Raw genomic sequence first — 23245 nt, 5'->3', positions numbered from 1 at the left:
CTGGTGGCACAGTGGTTGAGAATCTGCCTGCCAATGCAGGGGTCACAGGTTCGAGGCCTGGTCTGGGAAGATCCCACATGCCGTGGAGCAACTAGGCCCGTGAGCCACAACTACTGAGCCTGCGCATCTGGAGCCTGTGCTCCGCAACAAGAGAGGCCGCGATAGTGATAGGCCCGCGCACCGCGATGAAGAGTGGCCCCCACTTGGCACAACTAGAGAAAGCCCTCGCACAGAAATGAAGACCCAACACAGCCATAAATAAATAAATAAAAGAGTAACTGTAGTGCCATGTACACACACAAAAAAGCTTATTTAAAAAAAAAAAAATGAATCTTGGTTTTGGGAGATGGGGCACAAAAGGGATTTAATAGTCTAGGGAGTTGTTGAGTCCTCTGGAGAGGTATAGCCATAGCAGAGACATGGGCGAATTGATTTAAGCCATAATGCTGAAGCTTGCAGGACAATGAAACTGTGAATTTTTATACATAACATATACTAATTGGTTAAAAATAAATGTATTGATGTGATGCAGAAAAACAGGCAATAACCATTGTGGGATTTTAGCATAAATATTGATAGATTTGCAATATGAGACAGATGACTAAAAACAGTCATATCCTTGATATTTGATAACCTGTTTTCTTGTGTCAGAGTTGGAGGTCATTAGGTTTATTGCTCAAGTTAAAGTTTTTTAATATTTATTCAACTCAACGTTTTATTAATCTGATTAAAGTTTGAGTTTTGGATAAGCCAAATTCAGCTATTACATGAAATATAAATAATTCCCAGAGTAATCAAGCATGGTTGCTTATTTTAATCTGCATTTAACTACAGTATATTTTATCTAAATTCAGATGCAAGTCACATAACATCATGCAAAGGAGTTCAACCTAAACTCTCAGGGGAACACCATTTATTAGCATCTTCATGATTAAAGAAATACTTAGAACTAAGACTTGAACACATTAAAGAAGAAAAGCTAACTGCCATTTGAGCTATGAGCTTACATATTCCATATTGTGATCAGCACATTTCTTTCACAATAAACTTTGGGGTTAGTTAGGGAGAAGTTATTATTTGGTTGGCATCTCATTATAGCAGAATTCATATTTAGAGAGAGAACTTTTTGACGGGGCCACTGAAGGGGACTTAACAATCCCTGTGTTGTGGGGATGTCACCCAAACTCCATTGACCTATGAACTATGTATTATATACCCAAGATACCACTATTCAAGTGCTATGTAGAACTCAAATATAAAATGAAGTATGTCCATATGGCCTTGCCTTTTGAGAAATTTAAAACAATTCAGTTTATTTGAGTAGACTCGTATGTATGAAAGCTGCTAGAGAGAACAATGCAAGAATATGGTTTTGGTTTTATAAATTCTACAACAATTTGGAGAGCAACACGTAGAGCAAGAGGCAGAGACAGAGAGAGAGGAGAGTCATTTAAGGAGCAGTAGAGTAGGAGAGATAGGACATAGGTCAGACTTAAATGAGGAGGGAAGGATCTGGTTCTCAGAGATAAAAGGGAATGGTGACCATTGGGGGAAGATTCAGGAAAAGAGTGAAGCAGAAGTGAGAATGTCAAGCATTGAAAACGGTAGAGCTATGCCAGCCTATCTGAGAGTAAGGGCCTCTGCTGGTAAGTCTGGAGAGAGAATGTTGAGTAGTCAGGGTGGAATCAGGTAAAACTGAATCCTATATGGAGGCCCAGAAAGGTTAAAGGACTTTCCAAAGCACATTAGTAAAGTGTGGCAAAGTTAAGACTCAACTTTAAATACGATCCTCAGTATTATACTGCGGGCTTTTTCTAGGTTTAACAGCAAGTCATCTGTCTGGGTTATATCTACAAAGTAGCAGTAAGTGTTGTTGACCCTGGACTCAGAACCATCCCACCACAGTTGTAGGATTAACTTTCATGAAAGTTACCCAATAATATCATCTGAAATGGCCTAGACATATTCTAGCCAACCTTTTAGAAATCATGAGTTTGTGTTTTTAATGGAATCGTTATATTTAATTCCCTTTACTTTTTCTTGACTTTAACAGTTGAGATACCATTGCTGCAGTGTGTTTAATTTTCTAAAATACAAGTCAATGTATGAATAAGACATGTGGCTATCTAAGCTTGGTTTGTTACATAGCACAACTAATCCCATGGGAACAGTCTACCACTGTCATATAACCTCTCTTCCCCAATATCTACTACTGTAAGGAAATATAATTGCACTATTATCATGTTATATGCTAACAGCAGCATGGTCAAAGCTGTCTATGTGTTGCCATGACAACCCCATCTAAGATAAAAATGGTATTCACAACACGTATTTACCTAGAGTTTATTTTTGTCCTTTAGGCTCTTCAGTGGCCAACAAGGAATTATTATTCAGAACTTTAGCACAAGATCCATTCTCACTGTTACCAACGTGACACAGGAGCACTTCGGCAACTATACTTGTGTGGCTGTTAACAAGCTAGGCACAACCAACGCGAGCCTGCCTCTCAACCGTAAGTAACACAGGGTTGCCAAAATGCTCCCAGGGCCTTTTGGCTCCTATCTGTAGAGCTCAGCCTGATGTGACATGTTCCTTACACAATTTCCTTACACAGGAAATTTGGCCCCCAAATAATCTGGGTGTTGGAGAATTTTATAATCCCTATAGAATTCCATATGTGCTTAGAAAAATATCTTAGATCTGAGAAAAGGGAAAAATTACATAAATAATAGGATCCACTAAAAACGTCTTCTGACTGAAGACAGTTGGTTTGGTGGAATTTAGTTTTTGTTTTGTTTTGTTTTTAAAAATGTGTTATATTTCAGCATAGATTAATTTAGATTGAATTTACTCTTGGTTGGCTTCCTCTAGATATTTATCTTGAGGTAGTAAGAATTTCAAACAAAATAAAATAGTAAGTAAATGATCATGGACAAAATATTTTATCCATATAGATAATGTTTTTACTCAAAGGTATATTTTGAAATACAACTTAAGGTTTTACTAAAATAGGTACTTTATTTCTAATGCGTCTTAGTTCCGAAGGACTAGAAATGAAAAAAGAAGAGCAAACACAAGGAGTAGTGGAAGGGAAAGAAATATATGTTAATGTTTTCTCCTACAATTAGTTTTAGTGCTTTTCAGAAGCTGAGTAACCAACAAATTGTTACAACGATAAAATATTCCTGATTTTGAAGTGGAGTGTTTCTCAAAATGTTCACAGAAAACTATAGAGAATACAGTGTCTTTTCAGTTCCACAAAGTTATCTGAACCATACTGATCTTTGATAATTTATATTTTTATAGTAACCTGACATATGTATATTTATGTTATCATCCTGTGTTAGTAAGCTGTCTCTGAAAAATGCAAATACTGTGAATTCATCACACACATGATCATTTATTTCTATTTTGCAGAAATGGGGAATGGGATATGTAATATCCCTACTGTTTAAAAACATACTATAATAAGAAGTTTCATGATTTATGAACTTTGAATTACCATGATTTAAGAAACTCTGTTGTTAATAAAATATATCAGTTGGTTGTTAATAGAAAATAATCATTTGAAAATGATTTGTGCTGTATGTACTTTTAAAACATCACAACATTTATTATTCCAGCTTAATATTACGAAGTGTTTCTTAGTATCCCGCACTCTGAAAGAAAAGCATTGCTTGCTGTGCAATAACCAAAGTATAATATACTTGCTTAACTTTCTTCCATGAGGATTATTTATTTTGTGTAGTTATGAATAATATCATTGAAAATATTATAGAGCAGTATGAATTCCAATTTAATCTAAGTATTGATACTTCTTTTGGTATGTTATTAATATTTTAAATGGTTTAAATATTCAAGAACCTGAAGGAGTAAATGAATTAAACAAAATAAAGAAAAATTTAAGGCTTAATAACACATTAACTTTTGCTATTTAAATTTCTAAATCACACTCTGATTTTCAAAACCGAAGCATTAATGACTGTGACGAATTAGGAACAATTATCACTGATCTGTTTGCTTTACCCTGGCAACCTTAGTGCAGTCCTCTGGATATAATGCACTGCTGAAAAGGCTCCTAAATGTGATATCTTCAGAATGGACTGTAATCGTCTTCCTTTGCCACTGGCTTTCTGTAGGTAGAAGTGCTAAGAATTACTAGTGCAATTTGATTAATTCGTTAAGAAAGACATGCAAATCTTGTCTGTAATTTTGAACACAGCCCTGAAGTTTGAAGAAATATCTGTATATTCAAAACTCTTGTATGACCTCAGCTGAACCTCTTATTGCACTAAGCATTTCTATTTTTTACAATAATTATTTTTGTATAGTTTTTATCTCTCCACCAAATTATATTTGTTGAGAAGACAGTATCAATATCTGATTAATCATTTTATCTCCCATATCGCTATGCACAGTGTCTACTATTTAATAGACAATTAGCAAATCTTTAGTGAATAAGTGAATTAGTTAAACATTGAATAAGTGATGGAATGTATCATGAACAAATGAATGAATGAACTGAGTTTTAGCTGTAGAATGTGTATTATAAACTCTAGCTATACAAGGCAATATCACAACACTTATTGTGAGCTTACTATAGAATAGATCCTATTCTAATCTCTTCATATGGATTTGTTCCTTTAATACTCACACAATCCAAAAAGGTAAATTCTGTAATTCCCTTCTTACAGATAAGGAAAATAAGATGAAGAGAGTTAAAAGCTTGACCAAATTCAAATGGTTAATAAGTGACAAAGCAAAAATCTGAATCCTGACAGTCTGGGTTCAGAGCCTCAGCTTTTAACTTCTATGTTTCACTGTCTCTCACTATGATAAACATAAAACCATCGATGGAGATAAATTTTATCATTTGCAACATATTTTGGAAAGATATACCTCTACATGTAACATGTTTGCCCTTCTTAGGGTTTTTATGAACTTAAATAATTTAGGGTGCTATTCTTCAATAGATAAAAACTCTTTTTTAATAAATGTTTAGAAATAAGCAACATACACCAGATATAAAATTTAAGTAATATGAAAAATGAATGGGGTTAATATTTGACTGAAAAATTATTTAAAATGAGACTCAGAGACATTTAAACACACATTTTTATGGGATTTTAAAACTCCTTGGAATGGTACAGTTATCCAACACAGGCATTGTAAGTCTTCATTGAAATCTTCAGCTTTCTTAAAGTTCTTATGAAGCTAGTTGGGGAGAGCAACGTGTCCCTTAATAAGAATTCCTGTCGTATATTCACAAGGTCTGTGGATGGGAAGGTCTTCAACCTCTAAACTGATCCAAAGCTAGTGGCCAGTCCTAAGCTGATCTACTATTAGCCTATGACCTGCTAAAGGATTTTTAAAAATCTGTTATTGACTATCAGCCCTTCCTATAGTCAAGGGAGTGTGTAAAACTAACTCGCCCATCTTCTAATCCAGGAGAAAAGAGTTAGGCTCCAAAGAGTCTGCCACATGTGTCCATGATGGTATGTGGAACATGCCATGAGTAAAAAAAAAATCATATTTTCATGATTTGTATCCATGAATAGTTAATATGCTCAAAGAGAAGGTAATCATAAATGTGAGTTTCCTAGTATAGTGCTTATACATAGCAAACACTCTATTGAGTGTTATCCACTGAGAATCAGGTCCCCATCCATAACTATTTAGGATAAATCCTGACTCTTTTACAATCTACTCCTGATTTGTAATAACCTACATTTTCCAGATCACCAAGAAAGTAAAAGGCAAGAAGTTGCAGTTTAGAGTCCTGCCATAACTAAGGCCATCCAAAAAGGAATGTAGCACTTTTTGGTGAATAAATGTGTGTGTGTGTGTGTGTGTGTGTGTGTTTCACATAAAGGGAGACAAGCAGGTCATAATGTGAACCACAGTTCTACCACATACAGTTTTGAGACTTTGAGTAAGTTACCTAAATACCAAAGATTCAGTTACTTCACTTATAAAATGAGGGCAATAATAGCTCCCACCTACGGGATAAAAATTAAATGGGATGATGCATGTAAAGCACTTAACACTTAGCCTGGATCAAAGAAAGCATTGAATAAATGTTAGTCATTGTTATTATATCACATCCCCAAAGAACACTCAGTCCAATTGTTTTCAAAAACTATATATAGATGGCTGAACTTATTTGATGACTGACTGTCCAGTACTTACTGAGGGTTTAGAAAGTAAGTTGTCATTGGCAAGCCAGGGAGAAGGCATGCAAATTTGATATAATGTCCCAACTCTAGCTCATAACTTAACCTCATCCCATGCTCCGTGCATGAACCAGACTTTATGGCACTAATTCCAGGTTAAATATTATGTTCACAGCATAGAGGTTCAGACATCTAGGAGATTTAAAGAGTAAAGGCAGAAGTAAAACGATTGTTCTCTTATGAGGCTCTGATCATTTATTCAATAGCAATATTCATTCATCAAATATATATATTGACTGCCTACAATGTACAAAGCACTGTGCTAGATGTTGGAAAGAAAAGTATTCATAGAAAGGGAACTTCCTCAAAGAGTTCTCAAGTGAATGAGCGGAGAGGTACAAGAAACAGATAACTGTAATGCAGTATAGTCAACAGTAGCATACAAGGGCAGAGAAGAGCCTCTTAATCCAGCTTGAGGGCCATGAAATGACTGTCATCTAGAGTAGGTATATCACCACATGAATTATAACTAAGCTACAACTCAAAATATTATTTTATCCATCATTGTCTTATTTTCAAAGGCAGAACTTTGCAGAGTACATTCAACAACAATCATGAGCACAATGTAGTGGCACAGATGAAAGAATGATATACTCAGTCTTGATGACTCAGGGCAAGCTATAGAGGAGACCCTTGAAATAAGGATGTGATTGGGTTGAGCCTGGGTGTGGGAATGGGAGAAAGAAAAATACTCCTTTATGGAACAGCTCATGTAAAGACATGGCAGTATGAAGCAATCTGATACATTTGAAGACACGGTAGTATTTTAATATGGTTAGAGTAAAAGGTGGGAGAAGATGAGGCTGGACAAGTTGGTGGACTTAGGACAGAAAGGACTGCAGATGAGTTTGGACTTTATCCTTCTGGTTTTAAAGAGCCACTGAAGCATTTTAATTAAGGAAGGACATAAACAGATTTAGTTTCTGAAACACTTTCTTAGGCAATGTGGAGGGCTAAACCCAGGTATTAGACTTATAAGAAGATAACGGCACAAAAAGAGTAACAGAGATGGGAGAGATAATTAGGACAGAGCAGTTAATGACCAAATCTGAAGAGAATGGGAAATTGTGGGAATTTAGATAACTGCCAAAGTTTAGTTTGGGAGACATTAACCAGGCTAGAACATAACAGGAGGATTAGCCATTTTATATTTGGGGAGAAGGTGGAGATTGAAAAAGAGAAATGTTTTTAACTTCAGACACACTCAGTTGGAGGCAATGTCCAATAGGTAGCTGTACTTTATAAAGTCCAGAATGGAGATATGATCTGGAAGCTCTCAGCATGGACGTGGTAGTTTCCACTCTGAGAGTAAATCAGATTTCTCATGAAGGCCATGTGGAGTGAAAAGATGAGCAAAGACTGAAATCCAAGTAAAATCAGCATTGAGGAGTGAGGAGAGAAAGAGAAGCATCCTGTAGAAGCATGTGGATTCGGAGTGGATGGAGATGCCAGAGGAGGACCAGTGCCACGGAAGCCATGGGAGTAGACCTGTCCGCAAGAGAGAGGGTCAGCAGTGTCCAATGCTACATCGGGCCAGAGAAAGTCTGAAAATCAGCCACTGTCTGACAATTGGCAGCTACTGGTGATCTTTGCCAAAGCAATTTCTATAGAAAACTGGGAGTAGAAGCCAGATTAAATTTAAATAAGTAGATTCAATTTAACAGGTTGATGAAGAAATAGAGACATGTGTACTAAATACTTTCTATAGGCTAGGCTCTGAAAGGAAGAACACAGACTGATGATCTGCCGTGATGCCTCATCAGCTGGCCTGATGTGGGCTTCTTTTCTGATGAATAGGCCTAATGGTCAGGTGTATATCAACAACTCCCTGACCTGCAAAGATGCAGCACCCTAGTCTTTGGTGAATCATACTTCTCATGCTTTTGCTTTTTTGCAAGCCTCCCTCATTCTAGTTTCTTAGCCTCTATCCTCACATCTTTCTCGGGTCCCAGAGAAGCAAGAAAGGCTTTGATTTAGTATGAAATCACCTTAAATTCTTTTGCCTTCCGTGGCCTATAGGCTTTAGACTGTAATTGTAAGAGGAGCTGTAATTCTAAGCAGAGATGTCAGTAACTTCATCAATAGAATTACTTCAGGTAGAGAGTATATACTTTTTCAAGTAAGGGGAAAGCAAAATTTATGGAAAAAAACTATAGGAGAGCTAGTATACAATGAATCCCTCATCCTCTAGATTACGTGTCCAGAAATTTCTGAAGTATGTCTGCATTATGAAAAGTCGCTTTGTGAGAGAGAGGTAGAGAAAGAGACAGAGACAGAAAGAGAGAGGGAGAGAGAAAGAGAAAATATTCTGCAGATCACTGTAGATCAGCCTCAGGGAACAATGCTTTAACAAACTTAATAATAGATGACAGCGTGTCAACTATTCATAGCAAAATTCCTTATTAAGTAAAAAATTTGGGATTCAGAATTATTGGGGATTTTATTATTATTTTTCAATCGTGTTTTTTGCTTCCTGAACATGAGCAACTGAAAGAGATGATTCCTCTAAGTCTTCTCCTTAAAGAATGTGAACTGAATAGTCCCATCCTGCCATCTATGGGTCCAGTTCATCAAATGTACATCATCATTTGATCAGTAATTTAGTAACCAGTAAAAGTCATTTTCATAAGTAAAACATGTATATGCTTTGTTTCCTACTTTCTCATTATAGGACACATATTATAAGACTCAATCTAAAGGGAAATAAGGAAAGATAATTACTTAAGAAGGAAGAAATCTTAGAACTCTATATAAACAATATACTTAACATTTATATAGCTTTGGTTTAATACAGTCTTCTCACGAGACCTAATATGTGAAAATATTTGGAACAACTCAAGCTTTAGTATTAACAAAATCTTTTCTTACAGTCTCAAATAGGTAACAATAATATTGCTACAACGCATGGTTGCCAAACCACTCTTTAATATGTTTCCTAAAGGTGGTGTCAAATATTTTGCTAGAACATAGGTCCTAATGATGCTACAGGGACTTCTCTCCTTTTCTTGTGAGTGTGGGGTGTGTGTGTGCACACATGTGCATGCACCTGCATTTATTCAAATAACAAAGTATTTATTTGCCTCAGAAATATTACACATAAAATATTCAAAGGACTCACCAAAACTTTGTCTTTTCCCTCTCTTAGTGACGCTGTGGAGACAATAATGAAGTTCCAATTTTAAATGCTTTATACAATCAAGGGTTATTTAACTTTCTGGAAAATCTCCTCTCATTTTAGAGAATATTTCTTCCCAGTCTATTGAATTTGATGGACACCTCCTCTTTGAGATTAAAAAAAAAAGTCAGTAGCTCTTATCCAAAGGGAAAATGAGAAGGACTGTCAGAGAAAGAATGTGTGTAGCATAACAGTTTTTCCCTGTTTAGATCTGACTGATGCAGGCAAACTTTATTTTTTGACTGATTTGTTGAATATGGAACCAGCTGTGCCCTTGCAAGTAATATTTCAGCTCTCTGCTTGCTTCAAATGTCCCCACATGCCACTAAGCAACTGTATGGGCTCTCTGTTACTTTTGCCTATTATAATGAACCCTGATTTCATGTGAAAGGTGATACCATGAATTTGAATGATTCATATTTTAGATTGAAATCGATCTCCCCTCCTGCAACTTAAAAGAGATAGGGTTTTCATTTTGGTTGAAAGAGGCAGCAATAAATTTAGACTTGATGATTATTAAAGACAGCGTGCTATGTGAGCCAACTTGCTTTATCCTCACAGCTTTGTGATGTTAATGGAAACCCTCTCCTGGATGCTCTAGCAATAAATATTTGACAAAAATTAGGTTTGCAGATACAGGTAGATTTTGATATAGCTAAATTGGCCTATCAGATGGCACTCTACTAAACTGAAATATACTTGCACGGTCATAATCATCACACAAATAATGGATGTATACACATTTGCTGAAATGGAGTTATGAGTACAGCCAGAGATTTTTTGCTCCCTGACCTCATACCTAGATCCTAGGTGTATTCTCAAGAAGCTAGACACAAAATGGTCATTCATTGCCATACTTGAGAGATGATATCCAACAGTTTGGTACCTTATAGGATATTTGGTCCTGTACAAAACATCCACAAAAAAATTGGTCTACACTTTAAAGGCCCTTAAAATTTGGTCCTGTTCAAAACGTCCATAAGTGTATTTGGTCCTTTCCAAATGGTATTGGACAGGACTAAATATCAAAGACCTTTTGGCATGTACCAGTGTCTCATGGACATTTTGGACAAGACCAAAGTCTGCTAAACAGTTGAAGCAGTTAGAATAACCTTTAAAACCTGTGCTGCTCCAGTTCATCGAATTGCCGCTAGTGAAAACCAAAAACAGATGCTGACAGAGCTTTTGTTATCCGTGTCAAATGGCAGAACTCTGGAGCTAGAGTAGGTCTCAGATATTACCTAGTCAAATATTTTCAAACTTTTTAAAGCAACGGGTTCTTTTCTTTCCACAAATAAAACCTTATGCAAACCCTTAATATACAACAAAGATACAATGGGAGTTCATTTGGTTGATTTGGAGGTAAACCTGGACAATTCCATCTTTTTCCTTTATATCACAATGCATAGTGACCTGGAGGCCTGTCCAGAAAATTAGGTTTGAAAACTTCCAGTCTAGATCAATCCTTTTACTTTGTAGGTGAGGGGAACTGAGGCCCAAAGAAGGTGATTGAGAACCCAACGTTGTACATTGCCACAGCAGATCTAGAGCTAGAACTTAGTTTTCCTGCTCTTATTCCAGTGTTCTTTCCACTCTCTAGGCCAACCGCCAAAAGCTTTGGAATCAAACAGATCTGAGTTGAAACCACAATCCTGCATGCAAGATGTTAGACAGTTGTCTCAAACCCAATCTTTAAACCTTAGTTGTCTCACATATAAAATAGGGAAAATAACTTATTCTTATAGGGTTGTTGTGATGATTAATTGGGATAAGATATGTAAAATGTTGTATAAAGCACCTAACCCAGAGAAAGTGCTCATTAAATGTTAGTTTGCTTTTCTGTCCTCTCTGTTACATATAATCCAAATGTTGAAGAGTAAACCAATAGAGGCTTGGAGCTATATAACCTCAATAACTCTGTAACTTGATCTCACTAAATATCAGAGAACAGACTAGTTCTTGATTCCTTTATTAATGCACTTATGTATATTGCTGTGATATTGTCTTTTTAAATTAGAATTATTAATTAAATCAGCCATGCACATAAGCATTCACTTGTAATGATGAAAAAAAAAGTGGTCAGGTTGATAGAGAGGGTTGTACAAAATTAATTACTCTACTGATGTGTTTCTCTCAGGTTAGGAGGCAATTTGACAGAGGCATCCTCAAGCTACTGAGACGGCATATACATTCATATAGCTGACAAGGGTCAGTAAATGCCAAAGGGAGAAGGGAGATTTGGTATTTGCTGTTGTCAGTGATCAGACTTGAAATGTAGCAGGCTTGTGGAAACTTGGTACCAAAAAGATCAAAAGATGTTTCAAATTTAACCACAAAATTTTATTAGGAGCTCTAGCCTAAGAGTCAGACAATTTAGTTTCTGGCCCTTACTTGGAGGGGTTCTTAAGCAAAGCACTTAACTCACTGGACTCAGTTTCCTCATTTATAAAATGAGGAGAATAGAATATCTAATCTCCAAGTTTTCTTTCATCTGTAATGCTTTAAGATTCTAAGAAATCTATATATGTTTTTAAAAAGTAGTATTTATGTATGGATTGTTATTAAAAAGTTACACTTACTTCTTAACAAAGTAGAAATACTGACAATATTTTTCCCTTCTGTACATTTTTTGTCATTGAACTCGTAATTATTTTTTTATTGACAGAAAAAATTGCATTTTAATGTGTTTTTCTCTTTGGTGAGTTTCCACTGCTGGCCTAATCATTTTGTCATCTCTACAAATAATTTTACTCTCCAGGGAAATTTCCTTTATGTTCACAGTTTCAATTCTGTTGGCCAATAACCTGTGAAAAGGCACTAGAATAGACCTACTTGCTTGCTATTTTATTTCACAAAGCTCTAACACTATAACAACTTAGGCCAAAATGTGACGCTATATATATGGGAGTTGTTGCTATTAAGACTTTGTAAAAATGAGAACATTCCAACATTTCCAGCCTAAAGAAAACATATTAGCAGCCTCTACCTTCAGCAGCTACTTCTCTAGTCTTTTCTCTGACAGAGCATACTGGAGGTCCTGTGAGAGATTCCCCTCCTATTACTTCTAAGAAGTATCTTAGAGAATATTTACCCAGCATGCACTGTTTTCCCTGAAGCTGTGCCTAGCTTTAAAGCCTGATCTAATGGTTTGAGCACATTACATGGTAGCTGCCTGAGCTGCTCTCCCACCTCCACTTGTGCACTGTGATTCCTTTTTCTGAAAAATTTAAATGCGACCCCTAATATAAGATACAGGGTTATGTGTGAAGAAAATGATAATTATGAAATGCCTAGTGCTATTATTATTAAACTTACCATTTCTCCTCAGGCAATGTGAAGCATAATTAATAGAGTACATCACCAAAAAGAAAAGTGAAATTAGCTTTTTTTTTTTTTTTTTTTCTGTTTTGGTGTTCCAGATAACAGAAAAAAGGGGAAGAATTAATTGTGAAAGCAATGATATTTCAGTGGACCACCCTTTCTCTAAAGCACTGTAAATTCTGTTTTAATAGCCATAAAACTGCTTTGAAAGGGACTGAAAATCACATGTCCTCATTGAATGTGTCTATCCAGCATGGGCTAGATTTCCTTCCTTATAAATATAATTCAATTGGGATTTCTCTCCAGAGACAAAAATTAGGTGTCTGCCCAGTATATATTTAAGTAAGATTTGAATAAAGCAAGCAAGACTTTCTGGTATGTAAATGTTATATCATCTATGGCATGGGCAGACATTTTCAATAGGTAGGATTTTTCCAACTTTATCCTTTTTAAAAAAAAAAAAAAAAGCTTTCTCTTTCGATAGTTTTAAGGCAAAAATGTAACTTGAGTTACCCAGCTCTAAAGTGTGGTATTAGATAATGGCATGCTCTTCAGTTTCCTTTCTTTGATTTTTTAAATCAATCTAGTTAGTGCATATGTGGAGCAGCCTAATTAGTGAGGCAGATCATAATTCTTGTCAAAGAACTATTAGAGTCACCACTCAGCCCACTTAGAAGGAATCACAAGTTTTCTAAAATACTTCGTAAGCACGATGTAGCAACATATTTTCCTAAAACTGGCAGGTTAATAGCCTCTGTTTTAAGAATGAGTGGTCATACCTGCATACCTGCGGGGAAATTTATACTTTCTTAAAAAAAAAAAATCATAACTTCTTGGGAGCACTGTAGTTTATGGTATAATAACATGCTTACCCAAACGTAGATAAGATCTATAATCAAACTATTTAACTGAGGAAACACATTTTTAGGAAGACTCGCATAAGCTATGGATGCACAACTCTGCAGGCGTGACTCTACTGGAAAAAGATAAATTGAAAGTATTCACTTCTCTCATGCTAGCACATTGCCTGTTGGAGTCCTTATTTGCCATCCTTTCTTACACCCATTTTGCTTCGTACTTCAAACCACTTGTATTTCCCCCGCATCCCTCCTGCCAGCAGCACCTGAAAGAATGAGTCTCATAAGCCAAAGTATTCTTAGACTGCCACCTATCATTATCATAATAATCTTCCGTATATTATTTTTTTTTCTTGTTAGCATGCTCCCTGATTCTTTCTCCCTCTTAGTCTTATATAAATTTTTAAAAAGATAAAATAAAATAATGACTCATATTATTAGTGATAGGCTCTCATCTACTGTTTATTTTTTGCTTTCTGGATCATTCCCTCTTTTTTTTTTTTTTTTCCTCTTCCTTTCTCTCATTGTTCCTCAACTCCGGGACTTAATCATCTCCAAAACAGATAGGTAGATAGATGCTTCTCTAACCAGGAATGTAGGTTCGAGATAGAACCAAACAGCCTCTGAATAGACAAGCTCAAAATTGCTTTTGAAAGCTTCATCGCTGCAAATATAATCAAACTTAGCTTACCCCCAATTGATTTAAGTTGCAGCCTAAGGGCCAACCTTTGACCAGGGCAGCACTCACACTTGCATCGATTCTGCCTGCAATTGAATTAGGCAATTCTCTACACTTTCAGCTCTAGCCCTGGAGTGCAAATGGCCAATTTGAGAGGCAACTTGGTTGTGCTTGAAATTTGCAGGAAGATTTTCTCATATGTTCCTGGGAAAAGGCAGGCATACTTTAAAAAATATATTCTTAGTCATGGAATGGGCTGCCCAAAGGATATTTTATTTGTTTTTATGATGGTTTTGATTTGAGAAAACTTTGCTTCTCCCAGAGAATCTCTACTGACTTTAAAAAGATGAGTTTGTGTACCAAACTCATCAGTATGTGTACTAAAATTCAAGGGAAATGAAAATTAATGAGGAAAAATAAGGCAATATAATATTCTGCTATTATGTTTTATAATTTTAGAAGTAAAAATTAAAAAACAAACATGTTTACTGTGATGGAAGCAAATGAACCTTCTTCATAAGATTGTATGCTGTGACAACACCTCCCACCTTTCCTTTCTGAAATATTTTATAAGATTGGAATTAAGAAACATTACAGATACTCTTCTAGGGCATAACGGACTTTTGTTATGCATTTTTATTTCTCATGTTTACCTCCTTGTACTGTATACTAATCATATATCATCTCCCCTACTCACAAAACTCCTTTTAGTTTTACATAAACCTTACTGTCTTTATGTATTTATTTTACATATTTATAATTATACAATAGATTCAATTTGTCACCTTGCAAAAACTTCCCCATATTTCTATTTAGGCTTATTAAATAATACTTTGGTGGCTTCACTATTTATATATTTAGTGGTGTGTTGGTCACTGAAAAGAATATGTTTCACAAAATTTACAAATAAAAATAAAATATAGAATACACTTTATCATAAATTTCATATAACCAATTTCTTCTCATAGAATGCTATCATTGATTTTTGCCAAAATCTTGTATCTGTAGCCAACCTATGGTTGCAATTTAACCATGATTTGACAAATGGAGTTGTATACCCACTCTAAGTATTATTCTGACATGAAGATGGGTTGGTATTTATATTTATGATAAAGAGTAAGATGAAAGTAACTTTTTTGCTGAAACAGATAATAGTTTTGGACTCCTGAAAGAAAATTCTCTTAATTTTTTGCGCTATCCACAATGTAATGGCTAGACACAATATATTTTTATGTTTAATCTCCATTAACATTTCTCCATCATTTTCTTAAGTCTAGACAATCAACAACAACAACAAAAAATAAATCAACCCCTAATTTGGAGCACTTGCCAATTTCCATGGTGTCAATATTCTCATTATGGCAGATTTTAAGCTACCAAGTGATGTTACTGAACAGAGAGTTGGGAAAATATGTACAGTATGACACCATTATATAATATTGTTACAATAGATACATAAGGGAAAAAAACTGAAGATCAGAGAGAATAATAAAAATGTAGTGACATACTTTTGAAATAATGAATTTTGAGTAGTTATTACATCCATTTTTAATATAATTTAATTTTAACAATGGCCATGTTTAAAAAACTGCTTGCAAAATTCCTTCAAATTAAACAATTGGCTCTCATAACCTGGTACAAGCCAGTTTCAGCATGCCACTATACCTGAGTAAATATAAAGGAAAATTTGGCTTCTCCATGTGCAAATGGCATGAGTCTAGGCAAATTACATAAGCTCTCTTATCTTCAATTTATCCTTGTAAAATGAAGTCAGTAATACCTTGCTCACATGAAGGTGGAAGTACTATCAGCCATCCGTATCTATGGGTTCTACATCCGCGGATTCAACCAACCATGAATCAAAAATTCATGTTATTTTTTTTTTTTTTATAAATTTATTTATTTATTTATTTATTTTTGGCTGTGTTGGGTCTTCGTTTCTGTGCGAGGGCTTTCTCCGGTTGCGGCGAGCGGGGGCCACCCTTCATCGCGGTGCGCGGGCCTCTCACTGTCGCGGCCTCTCTTGTTGTGGAGCACAGGCTCCAGACGCGCAGGCTCAGTAATTGTGGCTCACGGGCCCAGTTGCTCCATGGCATGTGGGATCTTCCCAGACCAGGGCTCGAACCTGTGCACCCTGTATTGGCAGGCAGATTCTCAACCACTGCGCCACCAGGGAAGCCCCATGTTATTTTTTAAATTCCAGAAAATTCCGAAAAAGCAAACCTTGAATTTGTCATGTGACCAGTAATAATTTACATAACATTTACATTGTATTTGGTATTATAAGTAATCTAGAGATGACTTAAAGTATACAGGAGGATGTGTGTAGGTTATATGCAAGTACTGCACTATTTTATACAAGGGACTGGAGCATCTGTGGATTTCGGTATCGTGGGGAGTCCTGGATCCAAGCCCCCACAGATACCAAGGGACAACTGTATCTTATGTTAAACAAGATATATGTAAAGCACTTGGTCTATGGTAGGGATTCATATATTAGTTGTCTTTCCTTTCCCTCTTATATAACTTCAATTACCCTCATTATATCTATAATTTCCTTAACTTCACTGTCTCATAGGGATGATTTGATTCAGTATCTCCAAATCCATATAATGACCCTGATACAATGGGATTTTATTCTGTTTCTATGATAAGCTCATGTGTACCTGTATCTACACATGCAGCATTTCTCATTTTCATTTGCTGCAACATAATGCATTTCCTCTTAAAACTGACTCTGTCACTATGCCTCATTCTCACCCCACACTAGTTTTTAAGCAACGTTTTAATCTAAAGTTGTGAGTTCTCAGGAAATGCTTATCTTGTAATGTTTTAATTCTCTGAAGCCAGAGAGAAAAATATATTACCTAGTCATAAAAAGTTTTCAGTGTCTTGTATTTACATCACAGTAGGTTCCAGATCCAAAGTTATCTCTCCTTATCTCTCCTCCAACCTGGCCAGAGTCAGGGGAGGAGGAATACATATTTTAAATTGCTTTGAAGTGAGTGGAATCAGTTCCCTTCCATATCAGCACACCCCACCCCAAAAAAGTCTTAAAATTGTTTTGTTTTCTCATTGTTACCTGTTTAAAGCAAGAAAACTGTAGTTTGTAGGCTGCATACTTTGGGACATAAGATTAACCAGTAATGCCATAATTTTAAAACTTTAGTATTTATTCACTTATCAATCCATTGGCCATCTAAATGCCTAGTCCCATGCTGTGTTGGGAATACAGAGGTGAGCTAATAAGACTCCTATTGATTCCTAACCTTTTGAAGACGGCTATTTTTGAAGGGGAAGCTGGGGACACAGGCAGCTACCACAGAATGCGGTCAATTTCTAGAGGTAAGTGAGAGAATGACAAAAATGAATGAATAAAAGAAATCCCATATGGCTGGAGCACAGAGGACAATTAAAGGAATAGTAGACACACATGAGGATGGAAACAAAGGCAGATGCTAGCTTGTGAATGGCCTTGTAAGCAAATGCTACCTTCTTTAGCATGTTATAGAAATGTCATTGGTCAAAAACTTTTTTTTTCATATACTACTGATAGCTTTTAAAATGTGAGTGACAAAAAAGACAAATACTTATTCCCGGATTATAGTGATACTTTGGTTCTTAAGATGTCTCACAATGTATGTGAAACAACTTCAGTTGCTAAGATAAAGACAACTTTTGGTCTGAGCATTAATCCCTCTGCCACTATTGGCACTCTTCAGATACATACACTACTTATTTACCACCTCCTCAGATGTTTCTAGAAAATCGTATATATTTGTGCCAATTTTACTTAAAGGAAGAGCAATTACTTCACTCCGTTGATCTATTATGCTGATCAAATAATAAAATATTTTTTTTTTTATAGCTGTTTTGCAGCAGTGGGTAACCTACAACTTTAATTAATTTATTTTTGGGTGTGTTGGGTCTTCGTTTCTGTGTGAGGGCTTTCTCTAGTTGCGGCGAGCGGGGGCCACTCTTCATCGCGGTGCGCGGGCCTCTCACTGTCGCGGCCTCTTGTTGCGGAGCACAGGCTCCAGATGCACAGGCTCAGTAGTTGTGGCTCACGGGCCCAGTTGCTCCGCGGCACGTGGGATCCTCCCAGACCAGGGCTCGAACCCGTGTCCCCTGCATTGGCAGGCAGACTCTCAACCACTGCGCCACCAAATTAGTACTTAACAATTTAATGAGGTGTTTAACCTTTTTCTAATATATCCTTCCCTAACTTTTTTTTTCTAGCACACTGTTAATCTGTTCAATAATGCATACTATAATTGTTCGGTCTAATCTCTTTTTCCTTCCAATTATACAGGATGTTGCAAAAAAGGTCTTCAAAGATACTTTGGAGCAAAATCTTTATCACTGAATAATGCATTAAAGTTAAATACTCTCAGCCCTGAAGTAACCCATAGAGAACTTGCCTATATATATATATATATATATTTTTTTTTAATTAATTAATTAATTTATTTATTTTTGGCTGTGTTGGGTCTTCGTTTCTGTGCAAGGGCTTTCTCCAGTTGTGGCGAGTGGGGGCCTCTCCCGTTGCGGAGCACAGGCTCCAGACGCGCAGGCTCAGTGGCTGTGGTTCACGGGCCTAGCCGCTCCGCGGCATGTGGGATCTTCCCGGACTGGGGCACGCGCCTGTGTCCCCTGCATTGGCAGGCGGATTCCTAACCACTGTGCCACCAGGGAAGCCCCCGTATATATGTTTATAACACCTTATCTTCTGATTATAGAATCACTTGACTAGTAATATCATGGTAACAGCTGATAGGTAAACACTAAAAGTGATTTCCACGTCCTGAAAAACAGCCCATAAAGATAGTTTTACCAATTAAGTGACAGTCTGTTCTATCCAATGAAACCAGGTGAGAGCTGAGATAGTTTAGCATAAATCCAGCCTCACTATTAATCAGCAAGTAAATATAAATGCCTATGTATACCACACTCTCTTAATGGCTGGAGGGTAAAGGTGTGGAGAAAGAGAAGTGTTAGGACAGAAGTATAGCATTCTTCTGTTCAGTGTGGCTGGTGTGAGATCAAACTTAGTATCTAGGCTCCCTTAGAGAGTGAGGAAAGGCAAAATGTAATGCAGAGCTATATCTAGATAAGATAATCATGGCTTTGAGAGGGTGAGTATCAAAGCACTGGAAAAAAAAAATATATATAGCTCCAAGCAAGTATTCTGCTGATGGTGATTCAGAATCATTATCTTCAAATACAAAGGACAACTTTATTATCTTTTGAGATTTAGAATAGCTGAATTCAATGTGAGATGGGCCTAACTTTTAACAATTTTGAAAAATGCTACATTATATTGTTGTTACTGTTGTTATTGATAGACGAAAGTGCAGCAAAGTGACAAGCTTAGACAGAGAACAATTTCAGGCTGGAAATTGGGCTAATTACCGCCTAGATGGAAAGCAAAAAAAATTTGAAACTTATTAAAATGTATGGAAATGATTCTTTTAACAATGCATGTGTGTTCGTGTGTGTGTAGAAAGCTATACTAAAAATCACCTATTATTGATTTCATTTCTTCATGACCAGCAGTATGTGTATTGTTTATAACCTACCCATTCTAGAAGACCAGCAGCCACACAGTCATTTAAGTACTTGTTTATGTTTGTCACTTCAAAGGAGCTTGGTTGTTCCTCCAGCATTGTTGATAGCTTAGTGATGTTGCAGCCATGCCATAGGCTTCTTCATAGGTGATCCTTTAAAGCAATACAATTCTGACACTTGTTATTTAAAATGACCTTTGAAAATGAAATGTCTAAAACAAAGGTCTAGAAACAAAAGCAAATTATTTCATCTACATTCTACTTTACCCTAAAATTCTGTTGAATCAGAGTGCTTAGAGACCTTCCATCAGAAGGGCAGTATTTCAAAAACTAACATCTCATTTTTTGTTCATTACTATTAAAATTCTGTGAGACTTGTAAAGAGCAAACACAAAATTTTTAAATCTGTCAATAACTTGCTAGATAATTTTTCTAAAGCATCTGTGCTAGTTAAGATTAAGAACAGTTGTAAGTGACAAAATCCAAAATAATGACTTTAAAAAAATGGTTTTCTTTTTCTTTCACATGGAATCCTGCAATAGACAATCCAGGACTAGAATGGCATCATAATATCCAGGACATAGCCTCCTTGTGTGATTTTGTTCTGCTTCATAGCACCCATGCCCAAGTTACTCTGTGGTCGGAGGTGTCCCCTCCAGTTCACAGCATCATGTCTGTACTTCAGGCTGTAGGAAAAATAAAGGAAAGGAGAAGGGCCCCCTCTTTTCTTTTACAAATACTTCCACAAATCTGTACACACTACTTACACTTTTTTTGCATGTAAAAGTGTTTATATTTTTACACTTTTAATAAAAAATACATATTTAAGGTATACAACGTGATGATTTTGTGTATATATAGTGAAATGATTCCTACAGTCAATCTAATTATTATATCTTTTTCTCACATAGTTACCATTTTTTGGGTGTGGGAGGAGAGAACCTGAACTCTACTGTCATAGCAAATTTCCAGTATTCAACATGAGATTATTAACTACAGTAATCATGCTGTACGGTAGATCTCTCGACATTCACCTTACATAACTGCAACTTTGTACCCTTTGACCAGCATCTCCCTATTTCCCCCACCTCCTGCTCCTGGTAACCACCATTCTGATCTCTGCTTCTGTGTATTTGACTTTTTAAAATTCTACATATAGGTGGGATCATACCATTTTTTTTTCTTTCTACCTGCTTATTTTCACTTAGCATACTATTCTTGTTAGTGACAGCTGAATGCTCTGCCAAAAATTGTGGTTCTTTTCTTATAGGAAAAGTATACCATGGGTATTGAGGGACAGCTAGCAGTCTTTACCACAATTGATCTCTTTGTGAACCAAATATCCAGGCAAGCCCTTCTTCCCACATATAGAACATATCCACTCCTGTCAAAGGTAGAAGACCATAGTCTTCCATCATGTGTTGACTCTAACTGAGGTCCAGGATATCTGGGTGATGCACAGTCTCCTCTGTCAGCCTGAATGTGGTGTGTCCTTGTCAGCTAACCTTGAGATTAAAACAAATGTTTTCTGCTACACACAAGCCCAGTATACTATGGTGGCACATAAACCAGAACTCTGTAATAGCACTCCGATTCTGAGACGGGGAGAAAGGGAAACCCACAGTAGCCACTTATCGATGGCAATGATCAGATCCTGCCAGTTTGAAGAATCCAGACTCCTTTTTCTGGCAGTATTGTATGTTCCTCAGATAGATCACTGGGCAGCTACTCATTCTTGTTCTGGGAAGAACTCCCAAGTCCCTTGTTCTCTGTGGCCCTTGTCTCTTTCCTTTTGGAAATTCTTTCTTGGACACTAGGCTCCATGACTACACCTGAAGAAAGCATTGGGGGCTGAATAGCCTGTGTGGCCTGCTTTGTGCTGATGTAGACTGGGAATAGAGAAGTCTCTTTAATGGTTAACAACTACAATAGTAGACCAGGTTTGTGGTTTCTTTGACAAAACAATAAGCTCAAAAAATGAGTAGGCTTCCAGCCTAGTTAATTTTATTGGTTAGCAACCTTAGAAGAATGTTTCTCGTAGAAAGAGTTTTGAATGCTGGTGGCTTCAGTCTTTTAGTTACTCTAATCTTTCTCTCTCAGTCAAACAGCAGCTACATTAAGGAGATCTGAAATGGTGGGTTTGGTTGGAAAGGCAATACCCTTTGTCCTGTCTGTCCCCTCAAAGCTCACGGACTTCCCATGACAGAGCATGGGAGTCTTCTTTCATGTTAAGGCTGATGCTTTGTGGCTACTTCTTTACAGTTTTAATTGGAGATAGAAGCAATTGGCTTTTGCAGTGTTGCAAGATATGTTACCAGACTCTGCATCAATTTAGATTGTAGGGTACAGCTAGCTTCCCCCTTTAGCAGAGGTGCATTCCCCTCCAGCTCTGTAGACCAGCTAGCACTATGCTGAATACAGGATTCTGAAAGTGGCATAATGCAGGCAACACACATTAGCCTTCTAAAGTCTCCTATTGTTGTCTATTCCTTGAAGATCACCATATCTGTGGGTTTAGTCTCAGAAGAATTTCATATTATATGTTGAACAAATAGCTGTTTTTCAAAAGAGGTCCGCATTCCAGAATACCCCCAAAAGAATAGAGACCAGAAAATTATCAACATTCAGCTGAACCGGAGATGATCAAAACAATTCATGTATTTTGAGTTCAACGAAAAATAATTATCTTCACCAAATAAGGCACCCTGCATGCATAGAACATAGGTACATACCTTAATGTAGAATTAGAGTGAGTAAGGAAAATAACTTAATAGGGTTTTCTAAGAAAAAACCCTTTCTCAAGTCTTTGTGCCCAAAACAGAGTATATATTTATTGATATCACCACATTCAAAGAAATGTGCTGATTCTTACTGGGGAGATTGATCACGAAGAATTCTTATGACGTGGACCCTGTCCTGAGGAACTAATGATCTATAAACTCTCATTAACTGCTTTATCCCTCTCCCCCCTCCCCTTATTTTATCCATGAAGAAATCATTCCAGAGAGGAGAGGTAATAGCTATTCTTCGGCATAACTAGTAACCGTAACTAGTTAATGGTAGAACTTGGATAAGAACTCAGTTCTCTTAGCACTTTGCTTTTTGCAACTGTGCTAAAAAAGGCCAAAGAAGTCTGTGTGAACAACTGTGAAGTGTCTGAGATTTTACTCTGCTTGCAGGCTAATGTTAGCTTGCCGCAGTACCATGGATGCTGGCGGAAAACACAAGACTCCTGGGTCAGAGGTGTAAGACAGTATTCCTTGCAGCAAAAACAAGAGCCAGAGAGTCAGCATGTTTGCATTTGTTCCCTGAGCCCCAGATTCCCACAGGAGCAACAGGGATGATCTACAAGGATGCTAGCACATGCCATAGCTCCTGTTAAAAGACAAGAATACTGAGCTCAGGAACCCAGT

At 36.7% G+C, this 23245-nt stretch overlaps 1 protein-coding gene across 1 annotated transcript in view; it reads left to right on the top strand.

Annotated features, from left to right (window-relative positions):
* NEGR1 (neuronal growth regulator 1) overlaps positions 1-23245 on the top strand; it is an 836678-nt gene that overhangs the window by 660109 nt on the left and 153324 nt on the right. The window contains exon 5 of the mRNA XM_059915204.1: positions 2361-2512. Within this exon, the coding sequence (XP_059771187.1) occupies positions 2361-2512 (152 nt within the window). The remainder of the gene's footprint in view (positions 1-2360; positions 2513-23245) is intronic.

Source organism: Balaenoptera ricei, chromosome 1, assembly GCF_028023285.1.
Source record: "Balaenoptera ricei isolate mBalRic1 chromosome 1, mBalRic1.hap2, whole genome shotgun sequence".
In the NCBI taxonomy this organism is placed as follows: domain Eukaryota; kingdom Metazoa; phylum Chordata; class Mammalia; order Artiodactyla; family Balaenopteridae; genus Balaenoptera; species Balaenoptera ricei.
The sequence above is the reverse complement of the archived record's forward strand: the minus strand, read 5'-3'. Positions and strand labels throughout refer to the sequence as shown.